The sequence below is a fragment of the Pelodiscus sinensis genome, chromosome 19 (assembly GCF_052426305.1).
Source record: "Pelodiscus sinensis isolate ZL-2025 chromosome 19, ASM5242630v1, whole genome shotgun sequence".
Lineage (NCBI taxonomy): Eukaryota > Metazoa > Chordata > Testudines > Trionychidae > Pelodiscus > Pelodiscus sinensis.
This window is the reverse complement of record NC_143070.1, coordinates 7311732-7338139: the sequence shown is the minus strand read 5'-3', so window position 1 is coordinate 7338139 and position 26408 is coordinate 7311732. Positions and strand designations below refer to the sequence as shown.

General features: G+C 54.9%; 4 protein-coding genes across 4 annotated transcripts; all 4 read right to left on the bottom strand.

Annotated features, from left to right (window-relative positions):
* Positions 1-2336: 2336 nt before the first annotated feature.
* On the bottom strand, positions 2337-6777 carry LOC149522132 (uncharacterized). Its single transcript, XM_089771476.1, is given in 5 exon segments — positions 2337-2725; positions 2727-2833; positions 2836-4676; positions 5228-5411; positions 6417-6777. Coding segments are annotated over 5 exon segments (2826 nt in total). The 3' UTR covers positions 2337-2392.
* Positions 6778-8366: 1589 nt separating this feature from the next.
* Positions 8367-10715, bottom strand: LOC142823270 (uncharacterized). The gene is made up of 5 exons (XM_089770879.1): positions 10584-10715; positions 9984-10092; positions 9667-9775; positions 9190-9260; positions 8367-8501 (listed from the first exon to the last, which is right to left on the bottom strand). Exons 1-5 carry the CDS (start codon positions 10661-10663, stop codon positions 8388-8390), a joined length of 483 nt encoding a protein of 160 aa, XP_089627005.1. The 5' UTR covers positions 10664-10715; the 3' UTR covers positions 8367-8387.
* Positions 10716-11885: 1170 nt separating this feature from the next.
* LOC142823260 (uncharacterized) lies at positions 11886-13781 on the bottom strand. The gene is made up of 3 exons (XM_075914114.2): positions 12814-13781; positions 12153-12268; positions 11886-12060 (listed from the first exon to the last, which is right to left on the bottom strand). Exons 1-3 carry the CDS (start codon positions 13358-13360, stop codon positions 12010-12012), a joined length of 714 nt encoding a protein of 237 aa, XP_075770229.2. The 5' UTR covers positions 13361-13781; the 3' UTR covers positions 11886-12009.
* Positions 13782-14107: 326 nt separating this feature from the next.
* On the bottom strand, positions 14108-24231 carry LOC149522131 (uncharacterized). The gene is given in 7 exon segments (XM_089771475.1): positions 14108-15399; positions 15467-17636; positions 20607-20817; positions 21951-22008; positions 22155-23133; positions 23135-23241; positions 23244-24231. Coding segments are annotated over 7 exon segments (5772 nt in total). The 5' UTR covers positions 24199-24231.
* Positions 24232-26408: the final 2177 nt, after the last annotated feature.

Below are 26408 nucleotides of genomic sequence, written 5' to 3'. Positions count from 1 at the left end.
ATGGATTATTGGGGAAAGGTATATGCCTGAGACCCTTTGAATGGGCAGAGCTTTGGCTCTCCCGGGGCCTGACCCTTGTCAGGGTTTTGTCCCAATTGAGTGAGTGGGTAGGTATTTGGGAACCGCACATGGCGGCAAGGCCAATGCTTCCTCCGTTCCCTCTTGGCATGGTTAGGGTGATTGAACGCCCCACCGTGTACCCTATTTCTAGTATCCCCAATAGGTTATTGGGGTAAGGTATCTGTGTGAGACCCCATGGGGTGGGAAAAGAAAGGGGGGAACATGGAAACCCCCCAAAAAACCCTCCCCTGGTGTCCAATGACACTGAGTCCTTAAAACTTGCTTGTCCCTCGGCGGCCTCTTCTTCCGCTTTCTTGCCCTTTGGAGCTATGGGAAGCGTTTTTTGGCTTGGCCCTTGGGGAGAGAGGGGGAGCAGTAGAAACCCCCCCCCCCCATAGAAACTCTTTCCTGGTGTCAAGTAACAGTCCTTTTTGTCCCACGGCTTCCTCTTCTGCCGCATCCTTGTCCTCTCTGGGTTTCCTACTGCAGCTGCCGGAGGGGGAAGATGCCCTCGGGCTAAGTTGCCCCTGGAGGGGCCCCTGTCGGACCCCCATAGCAAGTGACAGCCATTTAGACTCGCTGTGGCCAGCGGGGTTGCAGCAGTTGAAGCAGTCCGAGCTTCAGTTGAAGCAGTCCGAGCACCAAGGCCCAGTTTCAAAGTCCGAGGGGTAAAGTCCTGACTAGTATCAAAGTCCCAGAGTCAGTCGGGTCCCGCGGCGTCCTCTTCTTCCTCATCCCTGTCTTCTGGCACGTTTGTGGACTGCACTCAGGGGTGGGCCACGAACTCACTCTTGTGGGAGGGGAAAAAGAAGGGGGAAGGAGGTGGACCGGAGACCCCCCCACACACAAAAAAAACCTTCCCATTGTCCCGTGCGGTTTAGCTGTCCTGTGTGTCCTGGTATTGGCGGGTGGCCCGTGACGTTCTCCCTGTAAATATCATGGGACCACCGGATGGTGTCTGAGACCATCAGCCGTCTCATGAGGCCGGCGTACCTCTTCCCGATGCCGCAAGCTTCCAGCACTGGCTCCTTCTACGGGTCCCATGAGCCCAGTGCCCCTATGAGCAGGGTGTAGATCTTGATGGAATAGCCCCTTACCCTCAGGGTGTCCGCCAGGGGTGTGTACTTCACGATCTTCCTGAAACAGGCTGCCCGAAACGCCGCCGACCGGTTCTAGAAGGGGACGGACATGTCCATCGTGATGATCTTTTTCGCCTCCTCGTTGGTGATGAGGATGTTCGGCCGGAGGAGGCTGTTTCCGCCCGGGACGACGGAGTCCTGCGTAACTGTGCCCAAGGTCGGAGGCAGGGCCTTGACTATGCAGGCCTGGATGGCATTGAGGCACAGTACCCATGCCCTCGAGTGTGCTTGACAGCCGCAGAGGACGTGGGGCAGGGTCTCGTCGTAGCCACAGGGGCTGCACCGTTTGTCCCAGCCGCCAAAGCAGGCGGCTCTCTTCAGGGGGACTCAGTTGAGGCGGGTCCTGTGGACGAAGCGCCAGTCGGCGAAGCGGGTGAAGCTCCGCCCCGGAAAGGAAGTGGTTGCTGGTGGCCCACTTGCTGGATACCTCGAAAACCTTGCCCTTGTTTGGCTTCCTCTTCAGGTTCTTGGCATAGAGGCAGCAGAGTGTGGAGTTCAGGACCCTCTCCAATAGTTTCCGCACGGGCGGCGTGACGACCGTGTTCTGTTCGGAGTTGATGCACGGGATCAGGATGCCCATCTTTTCCCGGTCCTCCGCCCAGGTCCAGCGGCAGCCAATCCTCTTCCCCAGGTGGCGGCGCAAGACCAGAGGGAGGACAATTCTCCCCCTTGCCTGCCTAGGTGGTTCTTGAGGGAACCGTTGAGGAAGGCGACAATGTCCTGTGGAGCGGGGGCCCTGGCGGCGCGCTTGCCAACGGTCTCTTTCAGGGCAGCGTTCGCGATGGTCAGGACTCTGCGGTCTGGGCACGTCAGGAGACGAAGGTGTGGGTCCCGGTTGCGATATCGCACAGGTCTCCCATGCGTGGAACGTTGGCACCCCTTTGCCTGTGCGAGATGTAGATTATGTCCGAGCTAGCCCTTTGGGGGAGGTAGAGCCACTTCCGGGCCAGATGCCTGATGGCGCGGTCTGTCTTGGTCAGGGGACCCTTGGCAACGGCCGAGCCCCTGAGGGCGAAGGGGATGCGGGGAATGAGGAAAGTGTTCAGGGCGTCGATTTTCTGCCAGGGGGCGAGCAGGGAGCAGTCTATTTTCTTGGACGGGGTCTGTTGGACGCGGATGCCGGTCGGCGTGCCAAAGTGCAGGTAGGATTCGCCGTCGGCCAGGGCGGTCATGGGCTCCCCCTGGATCTGGAACTACGTCGGGTTTACCGGGGCGCCAGCGTCGCCGGAGATGTGCAGAGAGGCGCACTTCCTGGCGTTGAAGCGCAGGCCCATCCATTCGGCCGAGCGGCTGGCGACCTCCAGGAGTACACGGAGGCCCTCTGGGTTGTCGGCCAGGAGGACGAGGTCGTCGGCGTAGGCCAGGGCGCTGATCTTTTCGCCGTATAGATTGAAGCCGGTGGGGCTATTCGCCATGGCGCGCAGGAGCGGTTCCATGGCCAGGTTAAATACGATGGGGCTGAGGGGGCAGCCCTGTTTGACCCCGCGTCTGAGGAGGATGGGGGCGCTCTCGCCTTCTTCGGCGCGGATGGTGGTAGTGCAGTCACTGTATAAGTCTTGGAGGAGGTGGAGGAAAAAGTCCGGAAGGCCGAATTCCCACAGGGTGTCGAAGATGAGGTGGTGGGGGATGGACCCGAAGGCGTTGGTGAAGTCCAGCCAAGCCATAGCACACTGCTTTTGCCGCCGTCTGGCTGACTGGATGGCCGCCTGTAGCACGTAGTTGTGCTCGTAGCACCCCTCGCAGGACATGAAGCCCTTCTGGGCGGCGCTGATGGCGCCTCTGCTTACCGCCCAGTCCGTAAGTCTCGCGGCGAGGCAGCTGGTGTATAGTTTATAGATGGTGTTGGAGAGGGAGATGGGTCTCCAGTTCCCGGGGTCTTGTCTGTCGCCCTTCTTGTAAAGCAGGACAGTCATGGACGACTTCCAGGCGCTGGGGATACGCCGGAACCGCTTGCATAGGTTGAAGATGGCGGCGAGTACGAGGCAACCAGGGTCACGTTTCTTGAACACCTGGTACCTGGTGCCGTCCTTCCCCGGTGCCGTGTTGGAGGTCCTGGCGAGCCTGGCAAACACCTCTTCAGGGGTAAAGTCACGCTCCAGGTCGTCTGCGGAGTCGATACGAGGCAGCCGAGGCAAGCAGTCTGGGCGGTGGGTCTCGGGGTATGCCGCGCAGTTGAAGACTTCGGTGAAATAGGCGTGCAGGCGGTCTGCGGGAACATCGCAGAACGGCGAGGGTTCCTCGAGGATCTCCCTCATCGCTTTGGGACGGTTGGATCGGTACAAGCGCTGGAGGCGGGTGGCGGCTACCGTGTCGGTCTGGCGATCGTCTTTTCCGTTGTCTATGGCGGGTTCGGCGTCGGATCTCGGTGCTGGGGGTCTGCGTCGGGGATGCTGCGTACGGGTTGGGGCTCGTTCGTTGGGCACGAGTCCCTCTGCTAGCTCCTCCGTAAATCTTTTGACCATGTCTTCTAGGTCATGAAAGGAGTTTGTGTTCGTTAATTCCTCTATCCAGAGGAGCTGCCAGGCGGTGGCAGTGCATTCTTGGTTGCCCCTCACCCGCTGGCTGTCGGGCTGTGCAGTCTCGGGTACGGCGGGTGAAGCGGCGGGGGCCCGGTGTTCCCCTGGGTCGGGAGTCGGAGAGGTGTGTACGGTGGCGTGGCGCTGCTCTGGAGCGTACAGAGCAGAGCGCCGGTCGTCGTGGCGTGCGGCGGGTCTGCGGTCTGGAGCAGGAGGCGGGCGAGCGGTGTCGGCGGTGGGTCCGGTACTGGATCTGGGTGCGCCGTGGCGACTACTGGGGGCGGTAGGAGGGCGACTGCTGGTGACGTCTCTCCCACGAGCCGGGCTGGGTCTTTCCCTCTGGCCGGGTCGGCGCCTGGTGGTGTTGTCTCGTGAGGGAGGGCAGTAGGGCTGGAGCCGCGGAGGGGCGCTGGTCCGTCTCTCCGCCACGTTGCGTCTTACGCCTCGGCTGTATTCCCGGACTGTCTGGGACAGGTTGGCGAGGCTGACGGAGGCTGGGGTTCGCTGGTGGGGCTGAAGGAAGGTGGGAATTCTCGAGGGCCTGGGAGGCCTGCCGCTAACGGCGGTACTGCGGCTAGAGGAGGACCCGTGGCTGTTTGGAACTTGGGGGATAACGGGCTCCTGTCTTGGAGTGGCAGGCGTGGTTGGTGGGGGTGAGGTCACAGCTAAGCGGTCGGGGGAGGATTCGTGGTCTGGGGGTGAGCTGGCAGGTGTTCCCCTAGGGAGGGCGGGGCACCGTGACTGGTGAACCTTACACCCTGCTAAGGCTAGGATGGGCTTGGCACAGTGGGCACAGCGGAAGCGCATCTTCTTTTTGTGCACTTGCCTGATGTGTTGGTGCAGAGAAGTGGTGGTCGTGAGCCCTTTGTAGGTGGAGCAGCACGGGCAGGCGGGGCGATACTTAGGGATCGGGAACTCGATGAGCACGAGCCCCTGGAACTCGTCGCTGGGTGGGGGATACCTCGGGCAGGTACGGGGAGGCAGGGGGTCAGGAACATATGAGGGGGAGGATGCAGAGTCATCACTACCGGTCCAGATGGGGGAGGGGGAGTCGCTGGAGCAACGGTCCGAGAGCAGGGAGACGGGAATTGCTTGCTGCCGGCAAGTTCTAATTGGCCTAAAGCCGGCAGCCCTTGTGATTGGTGTCGGGGCGTGGGGCGGTGGGGTCCCCGTACTATGTCTGCGGGGTTCCCTGGGGTCGGTAGCGCTCTCTGGGCTGGAGGTACTCCCCAAGAGCTTGGCCCTAACGGCGGATTAGGAACCACAGGAAATCTGGGGATAACAAACTGATTTACAGCTCTTGGATCCTGCACAAATCTATAGATCTGTCTCCTTTGATCATCAAATTTCCCCTCCTTTTTGACCAGAAGTATTGGGGTATTACACACAGACTGCGTTCTTATGAGCACTCCTTGTTCCAACAGGGAGGAGATTACAGGCGCTATGCCCTCCTCCGCTTTCTGGGACAAGGGGTACTGAGACACTCGAGGGTAAGGCCGGCCGTGTTTATACCTGATCCGTACAGGCTCTGCTGTTAACAGTTTCCCAACTTCATTGGAGTGAGAAGCCCACAAAGACGTTGGTACCTGGTCCAGCTCCACGCTCTCCAGTTTGGAGTCTGGGTCTATACCTTGTCCGTCTGTTAACATCATGAGGAAATTTGGTGCCCGATTATGGGGTATATCAACAAAGACCCCTTCAGGGAAACAATAAATTGTAGCATTCAATTTACACAGCAGATCTCTACCCATCGGCTGTGTCTACACTGGCATGAATTTCCAGAACTGCTTAAAACGGAATACTATTCCGTTTTCAGTTTTTCCGGAAAAGCAGCCTGCCAATGTAGATGCTCCTTTTCCGGAAAAGAGCCCCGATCGTCATTTTCGCGATCGGGGCTTTTTTCCGGAAAAGACTACTGGGCTGTCTACACTGGCCCATTTCCGGAACAGTGTTCCGGAATAAGGACTTATGCCCGAGTGGGAGCAGCATAGCTTTTCCAGAATAGCAGCTGATTTTTTTTACAGTAGATCATCATTGCTTTTCTGGAAATTCAAGGGCCAGTGTAGACAGCTCACAACTTATTCCGGTAAAGCAGCTGATTTTCCATAATAAGTGGTCCAGTGTAGACACAGCCATCAAGTTTACAGGCGTACTGGGAGATAACAAGGGCATGTTCCTCTGTCAAAAGCCCAATGGTTAAGGAACACGGTTCACTCATTGCATGGGGTATAGTTACTCCCCCCATCCCCACAGCATTTACTATTTCTCCAGTTCTGGCCAGACTGGGAGCTTCATCCTCTCTTCTTGTGGAAAGAGAGGCACCAGTATCAATTAGAAATTCATGTTTGTTTCCATTAACGGAAAATGAAACTAAGACATCAGGTGTAGCAGAAAGAGACAGAAGGTAACAGAGAGCATTGCAATGTTTTATCAGCAACCTCTTGGCATAGTCAGAATGGATTACTCATTTGTCGGTCCTCCGGAGGGTAGTCTCTGTTGGGTGCACCTGCTGGAAAGGGGTTAGTATTGGGCCATCTCTGTCCTTGTGGCGATGGTCCGGACTGTCTGTTGGGGCCCTGGTTAAATCTAGTTTGTTGTCTTTTACGGCATTCATTTTTCCAATGGCCAAACCCACCACAGTAATTACACACATCATTAGGTTGGGGGCCACGCCGGGGTCTGTTTGGGCCTTCCCTCTGACCTTTTGGTTGCCCGTGGCCTTGTAAATCTTGTATTTGTAGTGCCATTAGGGTATTTTTAAGTTCCTTTTTCTTTTGTTTTTCTATTTGCAAGTTGTCAAAGAACTGAGTTGCAGCTTCCAAAATTTTCTCAGTAGTTTCCATTTTCCATCCAATCATATTAATAATCTTGTCCCCAATTTCTGGTCTTAAATTCTGCACAAAGGTGGTTACTACCATAGTGCGCATATTGGCATCATTTGGGTTAAAGGTGCTATACTGCCTCATGGCTGCAAAGAGCCTTGCCTGAAAATCAATAGGGCTTTCATCTGGCTTCTGTTTGCAGTTATGTACTTTAGACCAATCAGTTTGCACTGGAACCATTTCGGTAATTGCATTTGGGAGTCCTGTACGGTCATTTGCTAGCCCGGTACGTTCTGCAGCAGTAGCCGGAATTCCTGGCAATTCTTGGGGCCATTGCTCACCCAGGTGGGCAGGAGTATCCCCTGGGCCTCGCCTTGCTTGGGTGTAAAGAGCTTGCTTCTCATGGGGTTCCATTATTCCCGAGAGTAGCATGTCTCTGTGGGTAGGCTGATAAACTTCAAAAATCTGGCGCAACTCCCTTTGCAAGCCCACAGGATCCTCTCATTTTTGGGAGAGTAAGTCTAAAATTCATGATGTCATTAGGTGTCCAGGGGACGTGGATAAGTGCGGGGGCACCCCCTGCTGGATTAGGAAATTGTCTTAGTGGGAAAAGATTAATATTCTCTTTAAACAGTCCAGGAAAACTTTTAGGTCCAACTTCAAGTAAATAAGGATGTGATTATTCATTACTTATAGTCACTGTGTTATTTTCGGGATCTATTTTAGTTATAACAAACCCCAGGTCCTTTAAGTCTTTTGCCAATGTCCACTGCAGCATTTTTGAGGAGACTTCTGACCGCTTCAGAATTACTGGACTCTGAGTGTGCTCACAATCCGAAGTTTTATTGGCCAGGTTGACATTCCCCACTGCCCCTGCAGAGGTGTGAGTATGTGCGGGGGATTCAAATTGGGCTGATGCAGCTGAATGATCGATAAGCAATACTTGCTGATGCTGGGGCAGGTCGGTGGGAAGGGGAGCCGGGAAATTGGGGACCCACAGGTCCAATAGATCTTCAGGTGAGTCTGGCAGCGGAGCTGGGGGTTTCGAGATGGATGGGTAGATTCCGCTGGGCGCGCTTGGTGTAGGAACATACGGAGGTGGACAAACTTTAGAGGAGTCAGAGTTCTCCTTTATTTAAAAGGTGTCTTAGAGTCCAGTCACCCCTCCCAGATGAATTATTGGCATCTCTGGGATGATCAGGCCTCTAAATTAAGAGATAAATCCATAATGTCTAGCCTAAAGGACTCAAATGAAAAACAGAAACAATTGGCAGAAATAATTTAATTTCTCTAATTGAAAGGTACCTTGAACTGGGAATTGTAATTCTGATTCTACATAAGTATATTCATTCCACACGTGTGTGAGCTTTGCCAGCCTCCTGAGCTTAAGACCTGCTGGCAATTTCCCTGGCTGACTATAAATCTGCAGCATTTTACCCAATGGGGTTTTTGGATCTATCTTAGAGCCTTTATTCCCCATAATCCCTGTCCTATTACCTATAAGACAGTTGCAATCCGGTGTATAGTCAAAAAGTGAAACCTCTCAGTTTTTGTGACCGTCACAGTTTCTGTCATACATACATGACATTCGGTACAACTGCTCAGGAATTGCTACCTTTGCTGGCTGGTTGCAAATTCAGAGGAACTGTGTTTTTTGGTAGAAAAATCTCTCAATTTGCTACCTCCTTGCTAACGCACTCAGGGGATGCTTCCGTATTTCGTGTTAATTTGCATTATACATACACAACAACGCAAATTCTGATAAATATAATTCATACTTTAAAAATGTATTATTTCATAGTATCATAATCTGTTTACATATTTTGTCATCTTTATGAAGTAGAACTGCACTATGAACATTTTTGGCACTTGTAGTCTGTCTTCTCATCATTTAGCGTTTCTGCATTGATTCCTTCCGGAATGCACGGAATATGTGCCCACCTCTTGCAGGAATCACACTGGAGCTTTGGTAAGTGACAGACAAGAAAAATAACTCACACAACTTATAATGTAACACATACTTTCTACGCAATCATGGCATTCCTTCCTCATGTAATCTTTTCCTAAGATGTTGCTATCAGTGCTGTTTGATAAAAAATTGTTATGAGTCACATTATGGTTTCCAAATCTTATTCATTGACATGTCCGGAAATCTTTGACTCCTTATAAAATATGTTCCCCGCCCCAATTCAGCCCACTCTGAAATCATACGCCATGACTACAAAACTCAGAACTCCCTCCCATCCAACCACCTCTGGTCTGCTTCCCGTCTGTCCAGTGTTACCTCCAAACCTTATTCAACCATCCTGCTCTCTGTCCTCTGAGCCGCAGGACTGGCAGCAGTGCTTCATGGCTGTAACAAGCCATTACGCTGTGCAATGCAGTCCCTATGCCTAGAACTGCTAGAACGCTTTTGGCAAGGTGAGCAGATGAGGCAGGGGAGGGTGTTCAGAGTTCGAGGCTATTACATGACCGTCATCTCTAGGTCAAGGCAGAATGTTTACGCATTCCATATGTGTCCTATGTACCGCAGTTTGTTCACCTCTGTACTACGACCATGATGAAAACGTGTAGTGTTCTCGGGTTTGTATCAAATTCGATAATATTAAAAAGATTAGGGCATGTGATATATACACATCCGTATTATCTTACCATAGTGCATTCCTCACTTTTCTTTTCACAGTTTATCCTATTGCAATATATGCAGAATTCTTCTATGCTTTCTGCAAAATAAATACATAGCAATTACATGCAAAATATTTAATGAACAGCACTCTACATGCTACTACAGCATTATTGGTTACTGTTTTAATCTTAAAGTAGTCATGTGTTTTTATTTATTTAATTTGTTTTTATATTCTGTTTATAAACTGTAACTCCACTACATCTGAATATAAAGTAGACCGGTTTATTTCTTACACTATTATAACAATAGTAACAATTCGCAAAATCTAAGGTGTTTGGTATTTACTGATATTATTGTTGCACGGTCAGCATTACATACCCAAACCTGTGCTCTCAAACTTTAGGGGTATTAGGTTGACTGTGTTTTACACCACCTATTTAAACACTTCCTATTGCCTTGTCATGTGCTTAATGAGTCCATCGAGCATGTGATTAAATAATTACCTGACTCCTTCATTAGAAGAATTGCTATGTCTCTTCTAAACTCATTATTTGCCTCCTCTGATATGTCCACAGAACTGATGTTTTTCAGCTTCAAATACGTTTCTGCAAACTAACAAGACTTCTGTTTAGAAAACATGTCATAATTAACATCGATTAGAGTATGCTGTGACGGCAACAGCAATTATGAAGTCCCAGAGCACAGCCCACACACTTTGGCAAGGATGCCTTTGCAGTTCAACCAGTATTCTTTTTCATTTACTACCACCTCTGCTAATGACACAAATAGGAAACAATACAGACAATGTTTTGTTACTAACCTTTATGATGAGTGGTCCGCAGTTGTGTCCATCAATTTGTCTCTTATGATTTATAATTTGACTCTTCCATTTTGATAATGATAGTCTCTCTTCTACTTTGATGAAGTTTCTGAAATATTAGTGGAAGCAATTATGTCATTCCTTATAACATCTATTTTATCTTCAGTATTTTTCTTTTATTTTCTGTACATTGAGTAAATTCTTTTTAAGCTATCTCTAATTAATGATATATATGACGTATTTCTCATTTTATACAAACATACTTCCGTACACATACATAATCACTTTTGATATCAGATATCTATGTCACTACTACAGAATGTATCACCTGCTTTGCTGTGCCCCATATGGATAACACCTACTGATCTATGCATCATTCAAATGCCTCATGTACAAATGATATGAATTATTAATCTAGATTCAAATAACATAAGTTCACTGCTATGACATCAGTAAGCACATTCAGTACAAGAACATGGTCTTTACAAGATTCTTTGCTGCAAACAGGAATATATTACACTCACTATTGATACATAACTCTAAACTATTTAAACACCAACAGTGTAGGATCACTGTGAACACATAAATCTTAGCATTCACCTCCAGTTTCTAAGAAATTTTCTTTCATAGCTCAGCTCTTCACCCAATGGATCGATTATTAACAGTTCTTGTGTACCCATCAGTGCTATCTGTAAGTGTAGACAACATGTACAAGTTAGGTTGATAATGTGATAATTCTTGAGGTTTATTACTGACTTACACAAAACCAAATATTCACATTTTATCCTTTGGAATGACTAACACAAAGTCAAATATCATATTCTGAATTCAGTGATCTCTCACTTAGTAATAAAATTTTATCACGTCTGTTGATGTTTTCATCCCATTTCACATTAGCTTGTTTTCATTAAGAAACGGTGCTCTCAGAATAGCAACACTCTCATTCCACTTTCATTTCCATAAATGAACTTGCATAACATCCATAGCTGAGGACATAAGACCACTGCCACCCAGCTGTGTTATCACCTAATACCACTTTCATTCCACATATTACAGAAGTGAAATAGAAATCATCTTACTGCCCGAACCCAGTGATTTGGTGCGTTGTAAGGAAGTAACAGTATCTCCTGAAGAAGAAATCTGCTCTGTAATTAAATTTTAAAAATTAGGTTCAAAATAAAAGTTGAAAGATAAGCCAACAATGACACGAGTATTATACTATCTTAATTTAGTATCCTGATTTACATTAATTTATGCACTACCCATCAAAAATAGCATTGTCATTTAACATTTAGGTTAGTGTCATCATTACGAATGTGCTCTGTTCATGCGATGTAAGAAATATTGTAAATCTTTACCTTGGATTTCATGTCTCGTTGTCTGCCTAACAGAATCTGTGTGGCAACAACTGCAGAGATGGCTTCTACCTGTTGACAGACAACCAAGATCTTAATGCATTATTCACTCTTTTATGCATATAAAGAACCTAAGATTACTTATCAGATTATTTCTGTGATCGATAATTAGTATTACTTAGGGATCCTTAGACACCAAGTAAATGTGGTGTCTAGCTTCTCTTGAGTTTTTTCTTCACTATCCTGTTTTGAAGGGAAAACATAAAATAGTTAGTGAGTGTAATATACACATCCATACAAGGGATCCGTACTGTTATCAAAAAGTTTATATACGACATTCATGGGGAAAAAAAGGAATAGTAAACTTATATTGTCATACGTAATATAAGACATTATTCATTAGGGCAAAGATTTATTATGTAAATGTACAACATGATAATTATAGACTAACAAGTTTAAATATCAACAGATCAAGTATTGCATGGCGTATATTATTCTCAAAATGCATTTCAATACCTCTTATTTTGCATTTACATCATTTGAAATTTTGCAATGGCAGTTGTAGATTGTTATTTCAAAAATATTGTGAAAGCCATAGTATGTCTTACATTCCCGTTGGTGTTAAGGAAGTGATACAATTCAGACAGTTATGTAGTATCACATTATGTGGCCTACCTTCCCCCCGATTTCTCGACTAGACAGCTGAAATACGCATCAATGACCTAAAACACATGATGACAGAAAGGGAACATTGTAAATAATATTACATTACACATTTATCTTTCCATACACTTTTAGTGTTAATTAAGATTACCTCATCACATATCCAGCTTCTTGGTTTCAGGCAATGAAAAGAAGAGCCATACAATTTGAAATTTCCCACTTTGGCCTCCAGTCTCTCTTTCTGTTTTCCATTCATGGCAAATTTTACTGGAAAGAAAAAAATAACCCATTTCAGGCAGTCCCCGGGTTACGTACAAGATAGGGACTGTAGGTTTGTTCTTAAGTTGAATTTGTATGTAAGTCAGAACTGGTACATATTGTAGGGGAAACTCTAGCCAAACATTTCTCCAGAGCTCAGTTTTATTCTCCTGCACCTCACTTTCCTCAGTCCTTTATTCTCAAGCTGAGGTGTCTGCTGAGAAAAGCCGCTCCGTGTCTCCCTGGTCTGCTGGGCGGGGGGGGGGAGGGGGGGCGCGCTAGCTTCTCGTCTCCCTGGTCTGCTGTGGGGAAGCAGCTAGTGCGGGGTTGCCTCACCCTGTTTAAGTAGGGATCCGATGTAAGTCGGATCTATGTAACCCGGGGACTGCCTATACTTGCAGCAAATTTCAGTACCCTTTTTTCTCTGATTTTATTTATTTATTTACTTTTGGTGTGAAAGACTTTCTTTTTTCTTTTTCTTTTTTTTCTTAAACTTGATACATGCAATTGTATTTAAAAACTGTTTTGGAAATGTGATTTAGTTGACAAAGTACCTTTCTGAAACCATTCTTTGTCTTCCACATCCATCATCATGTCACAGAAATCAAATTCCTCCTGCATTTTATCATTTGCGATAAGATCCTCCACTATCTCCTCTTCTTCTGTTGATGTCTTTATTATAAAGTTCAATGGTTGAACCTGAGAATTCTGTGATTCAGGCCCATCCAATTTTTGAATTTTTTCACAGGGATTTGTGGTGCCATTGTTACCCACTGTCATTTCAGTTACTATTCTTTCCTCTGTTGTACTATTGGGAGGAAATTGTAGTGGCTCTTCAAACGGTTTTAAATGTGCAATGCTGTACTTGGTTGCTAACATTTTTCCTGACACGGTTTCTAATTTTACTGTCTTCCCCTCAATACTAGTAATTTTGTATGGTCCACGATATGTCGGTTCTAGTACTCCGCCTTTTCTTGTTCTCTTCCTAGCATTCAGTAATAGCCCAACATCAAATTTTATGTCACCGTATTTTGACCTGTGCCTTTTGGAATACTGTCTCTGTTGCCTTTCTTGGGCTTTTGAGATGTTCCTTAAAGCCATTTCAATGTCAGCCTCATGTCGCAATGTCTTTTCTATGTCATACTTTTGGAGGATTGCTGGGGAAAGGTATATGTGAGAGACCCTTTGGATGGGCAGAGCTTTGGCTCTCCCAGGGCCTGTCCCTTGTCAGGGTTGGGTCCCAGTGGAGTGGGTGGGTGGGTGGGTAATGGGTATTGGGAACTGCGAGTTGCGGGAAGGCCAATGCTTCCTCCGTTGCCTTTTGGCGCGGTTAGGGTGATCGAACGCCCCACCGTGTCCTGTTCTGATGTCCCCAGTGGGTTATCGGGGGGAGGTATGTGTGTAAGACCCCATGGGTGGGTAGAGCTCTGGCTCCCCCGGGGTCTGACCCATGTCAGGGTTTTTGCGGGGGTGGCCCTGGCCAGGGAAAACAAAAAACGGGGAATATGGCCAGGGGCCCCTGAGGGTGTCCTAACTGAGCAAGCGGACAGGTATTGGGAACTGCACATAGTGGGAGGGCCAATGCTCCCTTGATTCCCTCTTGGGCTATGGGGGGGGGCGGTTTAAACTCAGCCCCTGGGATGGGAAAAAAAGGGGGGAACATGATAAGCCCCCCCAGAAAAAACGCTCCCCTGGTGTCTAATGACACCTAGTCCTTAAACCTTGTTTGTCCCTTGGCATCCTCTTCTTCCGCTTACTTGTCCTCCGGAGCGATGGAGAGCGATGGATCTCGACGGAGTACCCTCTCGCCCTCAGGGTGTCCGCCAGCGGCATGTACTTGGTGATCTTTCATAGACGAGCCGCCCAGAACGCCGCTGACCGGTTCTCGAAGGGGACGGATACGTCCACCATGACGATCTTCTTCGCCTCCTCATTGGTAATAACAATGTCCAGTCGGAGGAGGCTGTTGGTGCCCGGGACGACGGAGTCCTGCGCGACGGTGCCCAGGGTCGGAGGCAGGGCCTTGACGACGCGGGCCTGGATGGCGTTGTGGCGCAGTTTCCAGGCCTCGGAGTGCGTCTCGCAGCCGCAGAGGACGTGGGGCAGGGTCTCGTTCTCGTAACCGCAGCGTCTGCAGCGCTTGTCCCGGTTGCCGAAGCGGACGGCTCCGTTGAGGGGGACGCAGTTGAGGCGGGCCCTGTGGATGAAACGCCAGTCGGCGAAGCGGGTGAAGCTCCCCCCGGAAAGGAAGTGGTTGTTGGAGGTCCACTTGCTGGATGCCTCAAACACCTTGCCCTGGTCTGGTTTCTTTTTTAGGTTTTCGGCGTAGAGGCAGCGGAGGGTGGATTTTAGGACTCTCTCCAACAGCTTTCGGGTGGGCAGCGCGATGACGGTGTTCTGGTCAGAGTTTCTGCGCGGGATCAGGATGCCCATCTCGCCTCGTTCCTCCGCCCAGGTCCAGCGGCAACCGATCCTCTTCCCCAGGCGGCGGGTGGCGGCGCGGGACCAGAGGGAGGACAATTCTCCCCCTTGCCGTCCTAGGTTGTTCTCGAGAGAACCGTTGAGGAAGGCGACGATGTCTTGCGGAGCGGGGGCCCTGGCGACGCGCTTGCCGATGGTCTCTTCCAGGGCGGCGCTCGCGATGGTGCACACTCTACGGTCTGGGCAGGTCAGGAGGCAGAAGGCGTGTGTCACGACGGCGATGTCGCACGGGTCTCCCATGCACGGGACGTTGGCACCCCCTTGCCTGTGCGAGATGTATATGATGTCGGAGCTGGCCCTTTGGGGGAGGTAGAGCCATTTCCGGACCAGCTGCCGGATGGCGCGGTCTGCCTTGTTCAGTGGCCCCTTGGCGACAGCAGAGCCCCTGAGAGCGAAGGGGATGCGGGGGATGAGGAAAGTGTTCAAGGCGTTGATCTTTTGCCAAGGGGCGAGCAGGGAGCCGTCAATCTTTTTGGCGTCCTCGAGAATCCCGTCGATGGTTGCCGTCGGGGTCTGTTGGACGTGGATGCCGGTCGGCGTGCCGAGGTGCAGGTAGGATTCGCCGTCGGCCAGGGCGGTCGTGGGCTCCCCCTGGATCTGGAACTGCGTCAGGTTTACCGGGGCGCCGGCATCGCCGGAGATGTGCAGAGGTGCACTTCCTGGCGTTGAAGCGCAGGCCCATCCATTCGGCCGCGCAGCTGGCGACTTCCAGAAGTACTCGGAGGCCCTCTGGGTTGTTGGCCAGGAGGACGAGGTCGTCGGTGTAGGCCAGGGCGCTGATCTTTTCGCCGTATAAATTGAAGCCGGCGGGGCTATTCGCCATGGCTCGCAGGAGCGGTTCCATGGCCAGGTTGAATACAATGGGGCTGAGGGGGCAGCCCTGTTTGACCCCACGCCTGAGGAGGATGGGGGCGGTCTCGCCTTCTTCGGCGCGGATGGTGGTGGTACAGTCACTGTATAAGTCTCTGAGTAGGTGGAGGAAAAAGTCCGGAAGGCCGAATTCCCGCAGTGTGTCGAAGATGAGGTGGTGGGGGATGGACCCGAAGGCGTTGGAGAGGTCCAGCCAAGCCATGGCGCACTGCTTTTGCTGCCGTCTGGCTGACTGGATGGCCGCCTGTAGCACGTAGTTGTGCTCGTAGCACCCCTCGCAGGACATGAAGCCCTTCTGTGCGGCGCTGATGGCGCCTCCGCTCACCGCCCAGTCCGTAAGTCTCGCGGCGAGGCAGCTGGTGTAAAGTTTGTAAATGGTGCTGGAGAGGGAGATGGGTCTCCAGTTCCCAGGGTCTTGCCGGTCGCCCTTCTTGTAGAGCAGAACCGTCATGGACGACTTCCAGGCGCTGGGGATACACCGGAACTGCTTGCACAGGTTGAAGATGGCGGCGAGTACGAGGCAACCAGGGTCACGCTTCTTGAACACCTGGTACCTGATGCCGTCTTTCCCCGGTGCCATGTTGGAGGTCCTGGCGAGCCTGGCAAACACCTCTTTAGGGGTAAAGTCACGCTCCAGGTCGTCTGCGGAGTCGACACGAGGCAGCCGGGGCAAGCAGTCTGGGCGGTGGGTCTCGGGGCATGCTGCGCGGTCAAAGACATCGGTAAAGTAGGTGTGTAGGCGGTCTGCGGGAACGTGGCAGAATGGCGAGGGTTCCTCGAGGATCTCCCTCATCGCCTTGGGACGGTTGGACCGGTACAGGCGCTGGAGGCGGGTGGCGGCTACCGTGTCGGTCTGGCGATCGTTTCTTCTGTTGTTTATGGCGGGTTCGGTGTCGGGTCTCGGTGCTGGGGGTCCGCGTCGGGGGTGCTGCGTACGGGTCGGGGCTTGTTCGTCGGGCACGAGTCCCTCTGCTAGCTCCTCCGTGAATCTTTTGACCACGTCTTCCAGGTCACGGAAGGAGTTTGTGTCTCTCAGTTCCTCTATCCAGAGGAGCTGCCAGGCAGTGGCAGTGCGCTCTCGGTTGCCCCTCACCCGCTGGCTGTCTGGTTGTGCAGTCTCGGGTACGGCGGGTGAGGCAGCAGGGGCCCGGTGTTCCCCTGGGTCGGGAGTCGGGGAGGCGTGTGCGGTGGTGCGGCGCTGCTCTGGAGCGTCCAGAGCCGAGTGCGGGTCGTCGCGGCGTGCGGTGGGTCTGTGGTCTGGAGCAGGAGGCGGGAGAGCGGTGTCGGCGGCGGGTCCGGCGCTGGATCTGGGTGCGTTATGGCGACTACTGGGGGCGGCAGGAGGGCGACTGCTGGTGATGTCTCCTCCACGAGCCTGGCTGGGTCCCTCCCTCTGGCCGGGTCGGCACCTGGTGTTGTTGTCTCGTGAGGGAGGGCAGTAGGGCTGGAGCCGCGGAGGGGCGCTGGTCCGTCTCTCCGTCACGTTGAGTCTCACGCCTCGGACGTATTCCCGAACCGTCTGGGACAGGTTGGCGAGGCTGACGGAGGCTGCGGTTCGCTGGTGGGGCTGGAGGAGGGTGGGGATTCTGGAGGGCCTAGGGGGCCTGCCACTAACAGCGGTACTGCGGCTAGAGGAGGACCCGTGGCTGTTTGGGTCTTGGGGGATAACGGGCTCCTGGCTTGGGGTGACATGCGTGGTTGGTGGAGGCGAGGTTACGGCTAAGCGGTCCGGGGAGGGTTCTTGCTCTAGGGGTGAGCTGGCAGGTGTTCCCCTAGGGAGGGCGGGGCACCGTGACTGGTGGACCTTACACCCCGCTAGGGCTAAGAAGGGCTTGGCACAGTGGGCACAGCGGAAGCCCACCTTCTTTTTGTGCACTTGCCTGATGTGCTGGCGCAGAGAGGTGGTGGTCATGAGCCCCTTGTAGGTGGAGCAGCACGGGCAGGCGGGGCGATTCTTGGGGATCGGGAACTCGATAAGCGCGAGCCCCTGGAACTCGTTGCTGGGTGGGGGATACGGGGTTTCCGCCTCGGGCGAGTACGGGGAGGCAGGGGGTCAGGAACATAGGAGGGGGAGGACGCCGAGTCGTCACTACCTGACCAGATGGGGGAGGGGGAGTCACTGGAGCAGCGCTCCGAGAGCAGGGAGACTGGAATTGCTTGCTGCCGGCATGTTCTAATTGGTCTCAAGCCGGCAGCCCTTGTGACTGGTGTCGGGACGTGGGGCGGTGGGGTCCCTGTGCTATGTCTGCGGGATCCCCTGGGGTCGGTAGCACTCCCTGAGCTGGAGGTACTCCCTGAGAGATTGGCCCTAACGGCATCGGCATACGAGACGACAGCTGTGGTAGCCGTGCTCGGAGCGGTAGCCGTGCGGGCAGGAGCGGGAGCGTGGGTTGGGGATGACTGGTCACTCTGGGCCACCCGGGGAGATTGTTCCGGGCTGGCGGTGCCTGGGTCAGAGCGTAGGGGGGAGGTATTGGAGCTCAGGGGAGACTGGGGCTGTAGACCTAATATGGCAGGGGTAGGGACTGGAGATGGAGGGGGCCACGAGGATGACCACACCTCCAGGGCCTCAGGCAGGATGGGGCTGGCAGAGTTGGGCCAGCAGACTAAGTCCCAGGTCAGGGGTGGGGAAGGAATTACAGGTAGCAGCGTTTGGGGGGGGCTTAGCAGGGCGATCTCCTCCTGGGGCGGGGTTCAGACGCGGTTAAATCGGTCGGTGTCCCCTCCAATAGGGGACACCCCGGACCCAGCAAAGCAGGGGGCAGAGTTGCTGTCTAAGTCTAGGGGGAGCGCCCAGTCGAGAGCGGAGGAAGGGAGGGAGGAAAGGACCACAGGTGGCTTGGCGGCAGGGCCACACCGGACCGGGCTGGAACTGGAGCCGGATACAGAGCGCGGGTCGTCATCTGGAACTGGCGGGGGCTGGAACGATGGTATCGAGTCTCCGGCCACGGGGTGTTGGACGTCGCACGGCTCTCGGGGGGGGGCCCTCTGGCATCTGGTGGTGTCCGGGCTCTGGGCAGGTCACTGGGCAGCAGGCCTGGCGGGTGCCGTCTGGTTCCCATCCGGACAGGTCGCCACAGGAAGCCGTCGGAGGAGCTGGAGTCTCCCGACGCGGCATTCGCGGGGCTGGCAGGGCGTCTCGACATACTGGAAGATAGAGCACAGAGACACCCGACCGGGGGGGAGGGGAACAGGGCAGGGGGCTTCTGGCTGTGGTGGTCCCAGGGGGCCAGGAGGCGGCCTCTCAGAGGGCCAGGGGGGTCTGCGTTGGAGAAATCGCCAGGTACTACAATATTTAGCAACGATAACGAGTGCTCCAACGCACAACCCCAGTTGTCAGGAGCCCGGGGCTGGGGGACCCACAGGCAGGCGGGACAGGAAGCGAAGGAGCAACAGACGAGGGTGAAACTGACGAGAGCAAGACTGATGAGAATGAAACTGACCAGAGTGAGATAAGCAGACAGAAACCGCAAACAAATGGCAATAGACGAAAGCGAAACAAAATCAGAAAGTAAAACTTAGTAGTGAGGTGGGTTGCAGTGATAGACGAAAGTGAAACAAGATCCAGGAGCAAAGCCAGAACAAAAAGGAGGGGGTAGCTGAGCAGCAGAGGCGCAGCGGGGGACGAGAATGAAATAGACAGAAGTGAAGCTGACTAGGGTGGAAAGTTAATTTATTCGGGTTGCAGAGCCAGGGGGGATAGAACAGACGGGAGTGAAATTGACTAGATAGGAGCCAATACAATGGGGGAAGCGGAGCAGCAGAGGGGGGGCGGGGGAGGGGTCAGCCACGTGGCAATGGCCGCCGGGGCACGGAAAGAGCCGAGACAAACAGACAGGAGCGACACTGACCAGAGTGGAAAGTTAGTCCACTCCGGCTGCAGAGCCAGCAGCGGGGGACGAGAACGAAACAGACAAAGGTGAAACTGACCAGAGTGGAAAGGGCTGCCAAGCCAGCGGGGACGGAATAGGCGGGAGTGAAATTGACCAGCTATGAACCAACACAATGGGGGAAGCGGAGCAGCGGGGGGGGGGGGGGATCAGCCACGTGGCAATGGCCGCAGGGGCACGGAAAGAGCCGGGACAAATCGACAGGAATGTCACTGACCAGAGTGGGGAGCCAGCCTACTAGGGTTGCAGAGCCAGCGCAGCGGGGACGAGAATGAAACAGACAGGGGCGAAACCGATCAGAGTGGGAGGCTAAACCACTGGGGCTGCAGAGCCAGCAGGGACAGAATAAACGGGAGTGAAATTGACCAGCTATGAACCAACACAATGGGGGAAGCGGAGCAGCAGAGGGGGGTGGGGGGATCAGCCACGTGGCAATGGCCGCCGGGGCACAGAGGGAGCCGAGACAAATAGGAGTGAAACTGACCAGAGTCGGGAGTTAGCTTAGTGGGGTTGCAGAGCCAGCACAGCGGGACGAGAATGAAATAGAAGCGAAACTGATCAGAGTGGAAGTTTCAATTACTCGGGTTGCAGAGCTAGCGCAGCGGGACAAGAATGAAATAGAAGTGAAACTGACCAGGGTGAAAGGGTTGCAGAGCCAGCGGGGACAGAATAAACGGGAGTGAAATTGACCAGCTATGAACCAACACAATGGGGGAAGCGGAGCAGCAGAGGGGGGGGTGGGGGGATCAGCCACGTGGCAATGGCCGCCGGGGCAGGACAAATCGACAGGAGTGAAACTGACCAGAGTGGAAAGTTAGTTTACTCCGGTTGCAGAGCCAGCGGGGATAAAACGGACGGGAGTGAAATTGACTAGATAGGAACCAATACAAGGGGAGAAGCGGAGCAGCAGAGGGGGGGGGGGGGCGGGAGGTCAGCCACGTGGCAATGGCCGCCGGGGCTGTGGCAAGATTCGGGCCCCCCCGGCCCCTTTTGCCTCTACCCCCCCCCCGCAGTCTCGGCACCCCGAGGCTGGTGCCCTTTGCTCGGGCCCTGGGTCGTTGGCTGCCCCGCCCGGGCTTCCGCTCAGCCTGGGACTGCGGGCTGACCCTCGGCTCCCGATCCCGCTCATGGCTCTGCGACGGGGACGGGTCCTCCGTCGGGCTCGGCCGTCCGTTCGCTGGGTGTGCGGCCGTCCGCTGGCCGCTCCGTTCCTCGGTGCCCCCGGCCGAGGGGTCCCGATGCCCCGGGCAAGGGCTGCGCGGGTCCCGCTCCCCGCCTCCGTCCCGCTTGCTCCTCCGGCGTCTCTCCCCTGGCTGCCTGCCAAGAGAAGGTAAGTGCCGGCCGCCTCTGGCCCTTCCGGCCCCTTCCCCTTTGAGCCAGCACGCACGGGGCGTGCCGCTCCCCCTGGCGTCTCGGCCCCTCCTCCTCCTGGGTCCTGCTGCCTTCCTCGCCCGCCGCGCCTGCGTCTGTGCGCCCCCTCTCCCCTCCCTGGGGGCTTTCCCCTGGACTCCGCTCCCCCGCGCCGCTCGGCGCTTCTCCGGGGGAGGGGCTGTCAGCGCGGGGAGTTTCTTCCCCGTCACAGGGGCACAGAGAAAGCCGAGACAAATAGACAGGAGTGACACTGACCAGAGCGGAAAGTTGGTTTACTCCGGTTGCAGAGCCAGCGCAGCGGGGGATGAGAATGAAATAGACAGAAGTGAAACTGACCAGAGTGGAAGGTCAACTTACTCGGGTTGCAGAGCCAGCGCAGCGGAGGATCTCAGGAGCAAGGCAGGAGTCCGAGGGGGATGCAGACCCAGCGCAGCGGAGCCTAGCGAGGAGCCTGGATTGCAGAGTCAGCGCAGCAGGTCCGGTGCAGGTCCCAGGAAGCAGGAGCAGCTGTCCCTTTAAGGCAGCAGGGAAGCCCCAGCCAATAGGCAGTCTCAAAAAGACGTGCCTGGGCGGGCCTAAACAGCTGATTTAGAATCAGCTGTAAGGCGGCCGGCAAAAAAAAAAAAAAAAAAACCGCTGCAGAGGTTTAAACCCCCGCAAAAAAGCGGAGGCTTGCAGGTTCTTCAGCGGTGTTCCTTGTCAAAAGGCTGCTAGCAGGATCCTGCTAGCAAAAGCCTTTAAAAGGGCTGGATCCATCGGTCCCCAGAAGCAAGCGGTCCCACGGAGCAAGGATCAATCCCACGGCGGCGTCTTCATCACGAAATCTTAAACTGATAAGAACAGATTAAACGAGTTTTATTGAGTGAATGTTTCCAAAAATAATACAGTAAACAAGTAAAACACATCTGGAGAACTGGAGCAGGTTGCGCTGTGGGGTGGATAGTAATATTGGAGTTTATCATAGAGAGACAAGAAAACCTCTCCAGTATATAGTACGATTAACAATTGCAGAGTGTGCAGTCAATGAGTGAGGCGGGCTCGATGAATGAAGCGCCAGTCAGCGAAACGGGTGAAGTTGCCAGCCTGGAGAAAGTGGTTGCTGGCTTCTTGCTTGCTGGTCACTTCGAACACCTTACCCTGGTCCAGTCTTTTAGCCAGGGCGTCTGCATAGTGGCGGCGGATGGTCCCTTTCAGGAGCCTCTCCAGCAGAGCCCTGGCCGCGGGGGTGACGGTGGTGTGGCCTTGTGCGGTGATGCGGGGGAGCATGACGCTAAGCTCCGTACGGGCCTCGCTCCAGACCCAGCGGCAGCCAATTCTTTTTCCCAGACGGCGGGTGGCGTTGCGGGCCCGAGACCATAGGAAGGAGAGGTCACCGCCGTCCCTCCTGAAGTCCCCCTCGAGGGAACCGCTGAGGTAGGTGGTGATATCTGCAGCGGTGGGGTCCCTGGCAATCCTCGTCCTCACAACGCGCAGGGCGTTTTCTGCGATGGTGCGCACTCTCACGTCCGGGCAGGTCAGGAGGCGGAAGGCGTGGGTAATGGAGGCCACGTCGCAGAGGTCCCCCAAGCGCGGAACGTTGGCGCCTCCCTGCCGGTGGGGGATGTAGACAATGTCCGTGCAGGCCCTCTGAGGCAGGTAGAGCCACTTCCGGACAAGGGCTCTGATCGCGCTGTCAGCTTTGTTCAGGGGGACCTTGGCGACGGCGGAGCCTCTCAGGGTGAAGGAGATGCGGGGGATCAGCAAAGTGTTAATTGCATCTATTTTCTGCCATGGTGTGAGCAGAGATTGGTCGAGCAGCTCTGCGTCCCTCAGGATTTTGTGGAGGGTGTCTGTTGGAGTGGCCTCGACCCGTATTCCCGTCGGGGTGCCCAGGTGCTGGTAAAATTGGCCCTCTTGGAGGCAGGCCATGGGCTGTTCTTGAATGGAGAAGGCGGTTGGCCTCGTGAGGGTTCTTAAGCTGCCATCGACATGGAGGGAGGCACATTTCCGGGCGTTAAAGCGAAGGCCCGTCCATTCAGCGGCCCGGCCGGCGATTTGGAGCATCCGCTGCAACCCCTCCGCGCTATCGGCGATCAGGACCAGGTCGTCGGCGTAGGCCAGGACGTCGACCCTTACGCCGTGCAGGTCCAGACCGTCCGGGCCCTGGGAGATGGCACGCAGGATGGGTTCCATGGCCAGATTAAAAATGATGGGACTGAGGGGGCAGCCCTGTTTCACGCCACAGTGGATGTCGACGGGTGCGGTCTCTCCAGTGGTGGCGCGGATAGTGGTGGTGCAGTCCGTGTATAGATCCCGGAGGATGCGGAGGAAGGTGTCCGGGGCCCCAAAGTCTGTCAGGGTGTCTGCGATGTGTTGGTGGGGGACGGAGCCGAAGGCGTTTGCGAGGTCCAACCAGGCGATGGCGCATTGTCCCCGGGATTTTCTCGTCTCTCTGAGGGCTGCCTGGAGCACAAAGTTACGCTCGTAGCAGCCCTCGCAGGTCATGAAGCCTTTTTGGGTGGAGCTGATGGCGCCACCGTGAACAGCCCAGTCAGTGATCCTGGCCGCCAGGCAGCTGGCGTAGAGTTTGTATAAAGTGCTGCCCAGCGAGATGGGTCTCCAGTTTTCCGGATCGGTACAGTCTCCCTTCTTGTACAGCAAGACGGTCATCGAACTTTTCCAGGTGTCAGGAATGCACCGTAACCTCTTGCAGGCGGTGAAGAGGGCGGCTAGCACCAAGCAACCGGGGTCACGTCTCTTTAGCTGGAGATACCGGATGCCGTCTCTCCTGGGGGCGGTGTTGGTGGTCCTGGACAACCGTACCTGGACCTCCTCCGGAGTAAAGTCCCTGTCCAGGTCGTTGGTGGCTTCTAGCCTCGGTAACTGAGGGATACAGTCCGGGCGGGGCCCCTCTCGGGGACGTTCCTTCGCGAACACAGAGGTGAAGTACGAGTGAAGTGCGTTGGGCGGGATCGTGCAGGGAGACGGGGCACCTTCCAGGATCTCCCTCACGGCCTTTGGGCGGTTGGTGCGGTAGAGCGTTTGGAGGCGGGTTGCGGCCACCGGGTCGTCTCGGCGGCCAGCGGCCCCTCGTCTCCCCACCCTGGAGCTGGCAGTCGTTTCAGGTGACGGGGGTCGGCGCGGGGGTCGGGATTTACCGCGGCGATCTGGCCCGCCGCTTGCAGCCAGGTCGGCTGTTAGGCGCTCCGTCACGGTCACCAGGCCATCGAAGGAGTCAATCGATGTCAGCTCTCTTAGCCACAGCTGCTGCCAAGCCGTGGTGTTGCGTTCGTGGCAGGAGCCCCGTCCGTGCTGGGAACTCATCTCTCCTGCAGGAGGGACAGGCATGGAGGCCGCTGGAGCACGGGATCTCTGTGCAGAGGAGACGGCAGCGGGGCGGGATGCTGATGACCGGGCAGGCGCGCCGGAGAGAGTCAGCATCCCCGGGGGCGCTAGTGGAGGCGCGTGGTTGTCGTCTGGGACCGGCGGGCTGGCAGTGATCTTGGGGCACGGGGGGCCCGGTGCGGTCCCTGGCCGGTTCGGGGTTCTCTGTGGCGGCCACCGGGGTCCTTGGGAGGGAGGGATCAGCGGAGGCAGGTGCCGGACGCCGCTCGGCGGACCGGAGAGGGGGGCTGGTACTGCTGACAGGTGACCGGGGTGAGCTGATCCGTGGAGGAGCACCGATCCGGCAACCACTGGTGCCATTCCTGACGGTGGACAGGAACTGGTCTAGTCGTACGGACAAGTTCCTGACAATCAGAGGCGGGGAGGTCCGAGGACCGGCAGGGTCGGGGGTGCGGGACCCCGGAGATGGGCTGTTGCTTGGCCTGACAGCACGGGGTGCCGGGCTGGATCCCTGTTCCGGGTTGGCAGATGCAGGGCCGGCCCTTGGTGATAGACTGTCAGGCGCAGGGCTGGTTCATGGTGAAGAGGCAGGCTCTGAGGCAGGGGTGCTCCTGACCGGAGCGAGGTTCTCATGGTCCGGCATTGGTTGTCTTCTGCTATACGGCGTAGTGGGCACCAGCCGGATCGGGGTCGAGGGGACGACTCGGGCACAGGGGCCTTTGCAGGTGGTGTTTTGGTGTCGTTTGCACCGTTTCTGCGATTCAAAGAGGCCGTGGCATCGGTCGCAGCGGAAGGCGATCTGTTTCTGGTGCACCAACTTTACGTGCTTGCTAAAGGCCCCCAGAGTCCTCACTCCTCGGAAGGGGAAGCAGTCTGGGCACAGGAGGGTGTGGTTGGGAATGGGAAAATCCAAGTAGATCAGTTGGGTCAGGCAGCTGGTAGGGTCTGGTGCTGGCCGGGGAGACTGTTCTGGGAGGGTTGAGCAGGGAGGAGCTGGACAGGGAGGAGCTAGGTGAATCACCTGTAGCCCTTGCAGGTGGGCGGTGTCAGTGGCGATTGGTCGGGAGTAATTTAAACCTGATGGGAGGGGGGGGGACGAAAGAAGATGGCCGCTGGGGGAAGCGGACACTTCCTGGTGTAAGGGAGGAGGGGGGAGAGCGCGGGGGGCCTGTCAGGGGACCTAGGTAGGGGGCACAGCCCGGGGATGGGGCCGAGTCCCCGGTCTCTCAGTCGCGCTGATGCTGTGATTCCAGCAGTGGTTGGGCAGAGTAGAAGAAAAAAGAAACCGAAACCGGGCTAATTAGCCGTCGCCACAGCTGTGGTGCTGACTGAGTAGAGAAAACGGCAGCAGATAAAATGAGCCGCGGGACTCGGTGGGGAGGCTGGCCACGTGGGGAAAAGGGGGCCAGCTGCCAGCGTATGGGGAGATAGGGGGGGCCGAGGGATAGCCGAGCCACGTCTGCACCGCAGCAGCGGCGGGGGTCAGGCAGGGCAAACCGTGGCAATCAAGCGAGCCGCATGGGGGGGGGGGAGGGAGAGTCTGTGCCGTGGTTGATCAACGGCGTGTGACCGCAGGGCACAGTCCGCGGGCCGTGCCGGGTATCGGGGTGTTTAGACCCCCCGGCGCAGCAGCCCAGACACCAATCGAGTGGGGCAGGTGGCAGTAGTAGGATAGACCGCCGGGCTAGGCGGGGGGGGGGGCTGGCCACGTGGGGGGAGAGGGGGCCAGCCGCTGGCGCACGGGAGGGGGAAGGAGAGACCGCGGGGTGGCTGATCAGAGGCCCGGGACCGCAGGGCACGGTCCGTGGGCTGCGCCGGGTCTCAGGGTGTTTTAAAGAGTCTGTAGGCCGAGGAAGGAGAGAGAAGGGACTGAAGGCGGAAGGGAAGACTGAAATTAATCAGGGAACAGGATGGCAGGGGAAACAGGAATCAAGATGGGGGCGAGAGGGGGGGGGGGAGGATTGGGGACTAGGAGGTAAACAAGATGGTGAGAAAGACGGAAATCAAAATGGGGGCAGGAAGGGGAGAAGGAGGGGCGTTGGTTAGGAGGAAGGCAAGATGGTGGGGAAGACAGTAAGCAAGGAGGAGGTAGTTGGTGATTAAAAGGAAGAGAACGGAGGAATCAAGAACGAGTGGAGGAGCTCCGGAGAGAGGAGCTAAGTGAGCTACTTACCCCGCGTGAGGCCATGGCGCGCGCGAACCGATGGGGACCG